We start from the raw sequence: 4646 nt of genomic DNA, 5'->3' as shown, positions 1-4646 counted from the left end.
TATTCGAATAAACCACTAAACGAATATTCGAATATCAGATTTTTAAAAATTCCGAGCCCTAGTTCGGGTTTGATAACGGGTTATTGACGTCATGGACCCAAATAGTTAGTTGATAAGATGATTTTGCGATGAGAGTCGTAATATTTGTCACTTGCAACGATTCCAGTGTTTCCAGTTTCTTAAACTGCGTTTCAATAAAAGTAGTTTGTAAAACGGACCGTCGTTAAACGCTTTTAATTTCGGCGTTTAACATAAACTTAGTTTCGTCAAACTGCGTTTCACTTGTTTCTGATGAAAATGGCCCTTATTAGAGCTTCGTGTCCGCTTGCAAGAGCTTAGTAATTCCTTATGAGAAAAATATCAGGTCCGCGTCCGTTTAATAAAAGAAAACTATTTCTAATCAAATGAACATTTTTATTACAATGTATACAATGAAGTTGTTTTAAACAAATTTAGTTAGTACTCAATGTTTACATCTTATGCTAAACTAGAAAATCACAAAAGCACGTTTATTATTTACAACATACCAAATCCTTTAGAGTAATTGATGGCTTTGACCAGTCTGTCTTTTAACTTTTCTTTCGAAGAGTATTCGGGGAGAAGTAACACATTAAAACAGGTATGAGCGGTGGGTAATCTGTCGGAATCGGGGCCATTTCGGGCTATGACCAGCTTTAATCGACTTAACCCGCCTATAGGAACCCGATCTGAACCTGTGGTAAATTGCAATAGCTTCCGTTTATCTTCCAAGGAGAAAGCGTGGACGAGTGACCAAAAATCTTTAATCACTTGAGCATCGTTCGAGTACCCACCGTCGTATTCTGTCGAGTTTTCCAACTCATCGAAATCGAAATTCTGAAACAAATGTACACAATAAAAGTAGTTAGGCAATCACAATTAAGTTGAGTTCTACGTACAAAAATAAACCTGAACCCTCCTTCGCTTGTAAATGCATCGGGCGTTAAAAAATGAGTACGAAATAATTAAAAATATATCGTATGGAGGAAATTAAACCAAAAACTCTGAGGAAACGTGGGTTCGCGAAGTAACATTTCCGGCGACAAAGATGATTGCAATTTTAACAAAAAAAATCAACTTGCTGGAAACTTATGCTGGCTTTATACACCACGGAAAAGGAATAACTTTTCAGGTATTAGATAAATGGCCTAAAGCCTAACGCCTAATAGCAATAAAGCTGAATTACTTGTTGTGAGTTGTTCTTGGTGGTGTGACGACCTAAAACAATTTGCAGTATGCGAATGCTCTATTCTTCTGGTCCCCTAATTCTGGTACTGATCCGCGGACTTGAAACCCGACTACGGGTTCCGAATCCTTCCGAGGACCGGGTTTAATGATCCGAATCTTTAAAGACAAGAGCCCACCAAGTCACAACAATTAAAGGGACACGGCACAGAGGCGGTGAATACCTCAGAGGGCGTGACGTCATGCGATCTGATTGATATATCGAATGATAGATACGCTGGATAGTATCAATGAGAAACTCAACATTTTGGAGGTAAAAGCCACAGGAGCTATTCCAAAAAGAAATCAATAATTAATACCAAATAATTAAGAATTGTTACCTGGAACGCTAATGGTATAATTGGTAAAAAAGTTGAAATAAAAGTATTTCTGCATAGTCAACACATTGATGTCTGTTTAGTCTCAGAAACCCATCTCACCAATGAATCATTTGTCAAAATACACGCTTACAAATGCTATCATTCCATCCACCCCGACAACCAACTTTTTTATCTCTAGAAAGGTATCATCGAATTACATCTACATTAATGACTGCTTTGATTTTAAATCAAACCATTCAGCAGTAGTTATGACTATGAGTGAAACAATCATTAAAAGGGAAGCCAAGCCAACACTCACCAACAAAACAACGGATTGGAAGTGCTTCCAAGCTAACGCACAAGAGAAAATCACGTTGAACGTAAGATTGAAAATAGCCGAACAACTCGACACAGATACCGAAAAATTTACGACTCTGCTGCAAACAGTTGCTTACAAAAACACCAAATAAATTACTCACTTCACGAAAGGAGTAAACTATCCGGTTGAAATTAGGATTTTAGTCAAAGAGAAAAGAAAAGCAAGAAGACGATGGCAACAAACACGTCATCCTAGCGATAAGACATCATTAAATAGACAAACTCAAAAACTCAAACGTAAAATTTACAAATCAAAACAGATTCTCCAAATTAATTTATGACAAATTTATCAGCAGATAAAGAAACTGAATATTCCTTGTGGAAGGTTACAAAGAAAGTTAGAAAACCAGTTGTGTCAATACCGCCGCCTATTAGAAAGGGACTAAGCGATTGGGCTCGTGATGATCAACAAAAAGCGGATCTATTTGCTGAACATCTGGGAGGGGTATTTGTACCGAACGACATACAAAACAACCATCACAATAAACCACCGGTTGCAGACAATATTTCGTCCTCCAATTCGATCGACATGATTGCTCTTGTTACTCTGAAAGAAGTAGCAGAAGAAATTAATAATAATCTCAGCCCAAAAACCACATCTATTTAACGCCTCAATCAGGATTAAACATATACCGGCAATGTGGAAAATAGCTGAAGTCATCATGATCCCCACGACTGGTAAATGTCAACACGATGTTAAGTCGTACAGACCAATTTCCCTCTTGCCAATAATATCAAAGCTTTTTGAAAAAATGTTGCTGAAAAGACTTAACAAATATTAGAGAAGCAAAAGTTAATCCCCGATCATCAATTTGGATTCCGATCAAACCTCTCTATAATTGATCAAGTGCACCCAATAACTGATGTAATAGTAATAGAGAAGTCACTAGAAGAAAATAAAGTCTGTTCAGCACTATTTGTCGACGTATCGCAGGCTCTCGACAAAGTATGGCATAAAGGCCTAGTCTACAAACTAGGTAAAATGTTACCCCAACCATACGTGAAAATTCCCACTTCATATATCACTAATAGACTATTCAGAATCAAGCAAGGAAGAGCTTACTCAGAGTTGAAGGAAATCCAAGCGGGTGTGCCACAAGGGAGCGTCCTAGGGCCTGCCCTGTATATATTTTTGACCAGTGATATACCTCAACAAAAAGAAGTTACAATAGCAACATATGCGGATGACAAAGGATTAATGTCAACTGGCACAAATCGAGTAACAGCCGCACATAAACTACAGAAAGCAAGCGACGCTGTTTATAAATGGACCACCAAGTGGAAAATTAAACTTAACGAAACTAAATCGACCTATGTTAACTTTACCAACCAAAATTTGACAGATCCCGCAGTAATAAATATTAATGGAACCTGCGTCTCATATGCTAATACTGCGAAATACCTTGGTATGACTTTGGACACCAAATTAAGATGGAATGAACGTCAGAAAAAAAGTAAGAGTTGAAAATTAAAATTGCGCAATATAAATGGCTGATTGGCAGGCATTTTAAGATGATTTTGCATAACAAACTTTTAATTTATAAACAAATTATTAAACCTACATGGCTCTACGGTATTCAGCTATGGGGATGCACAAAAAAACACACATATAAAAAAATTCAAACGGTTCAAAATAAGGCATTACGTTAAATAGCCAAGCCCCATTTACTCCTGACTGTTGAAAAGAAACACCAAGCTAGACTGCAGCTACATCCGAACGCAAAAGCCCGCCAGCTGCCAGATGATCAGAATTTATACCGCAGATTGAAGAGAACAAAGCCCTTTGAATTGATATAGTGTTTTAAACAAGCGGATAGCCACAGCAACAAGCGGATAGCAGCAGCACACGGCATAATGGTACCGTTGACGTTTCATCACTTGCCGCTTCGTGGTGGTAGTGTCAAAGTTATTTTGTCTGCATATAAGGAAAATTAACTAAGTCTAGTAGTAGAGAGTAGAAGAAACTCAAAATACTAAATGTTTTCTTGTATTGCCAATAACGATTTTTTTAATGATTTTAAGTAATGCTACCTAGACTAGATGTAAAATAAAATTTTAAACGAAACGAAAACCAGATTTCCATCAGAACATTCATTTCTTATTCAACAGTTTTACATATTTGTGGTAAATTCTTTGTGGAAAGAAATACTGAGTATATCTAATCTTTATAATGTCAATTTCCACTGCAATATTTAAGTCCAACAATAACAAAAATAAAATAATAAAATCTAGCGTAACCACTTTTAAAATTCAACAGATAGCTTGGCAACAACATTGGCTTAAAAACGTCCACGTAAAAAATAATTACTTGGATTACGTATGTATATAAAAACGAAAACGTGCATTAATATTAATAATTATTATACAGGGTGTTTGAGAAATAAGTACCTAAATTTTAGATTACACACGTAATTCAGAAAAGTTAGTAAGCCACGGTTCTGTTAGAATCATTTTTTCTTAATAAACAGTTAACCTGCATCCGCCGTACTTCTTGTGTCCAACAAGTAATCCATTACAAAATGTATATCCATATACCATTACAAAAGGATATTCCTATAGAGCATAATAGTAAAGTGTAATGCATAATAGTAAATTCAATAAATACCAAAAAAATTAATGTAATGAAATTCGGTATAATATTGAGTACTTATGTGCGCATGCTGTGGTTAAAATTAAAATTATCAATCTGATTATGCATCATGGTCT

The 4646-nt window shown here is 36.0% G+C and overlaps 2 protein-coding genes across 11 annotated transcripts in view; both read right to left on the bottom strand.

The window, feature by feature from the left end:
* Nucleotides 1–4646, bottom strand: part of LOC109541407 — a 64172-nt gene that overhangs the window by 29316 nt on the left and 30210 nt on the right. The gene's annotated exons all lie outside the window — the stretch shown is intronic.
* Nucleotides 401–4646, bottom strand: part of LOC109538367 (ubiquitin-protein ligase E3A) — a 27228-nt gene continuing 22982 nt past the window's right edge. For all 5 annotated transcript variants that reach the window (XM_048670276.1, XM_048670277.1, XM_048670278.1 and 2 more), the window contains one exon: nucleotides 401–855. In XM_048670276.1, coding sequence (XP_048526233.1) covers nucleotides 517–855 — 339 coding nt within the window. In that variant the 3' untranslated portion in view covers nucleotides 401–516. The remainder of the gene's footprint in view (nucleotides 856–4646) is intronic.

Source organism: Dendroctonus ponderosae, unplaced genomic scaffold (genome assembly GCF_020466585.1).
Source record: "Dendroctonus ponderosae isolate FM_Combo_2020 unplaced genomic scaffold, Dpon_F_20191213v2 Dpon_F_20191213_1, whole genome shotgun sequence".
NCBI classification, from domain to species: Eukaryota; Metazoa; Arthropoda; class Insecta; order Coleoptera; family Curculionidae; genus Dendroctonus; species Dendroctonus ponderosae.
The sequence above is the reverse complement of the archived record's forward strand: the minus strand, read 5'-3'. Positions and strand labels throughout refer to the sequence as shown.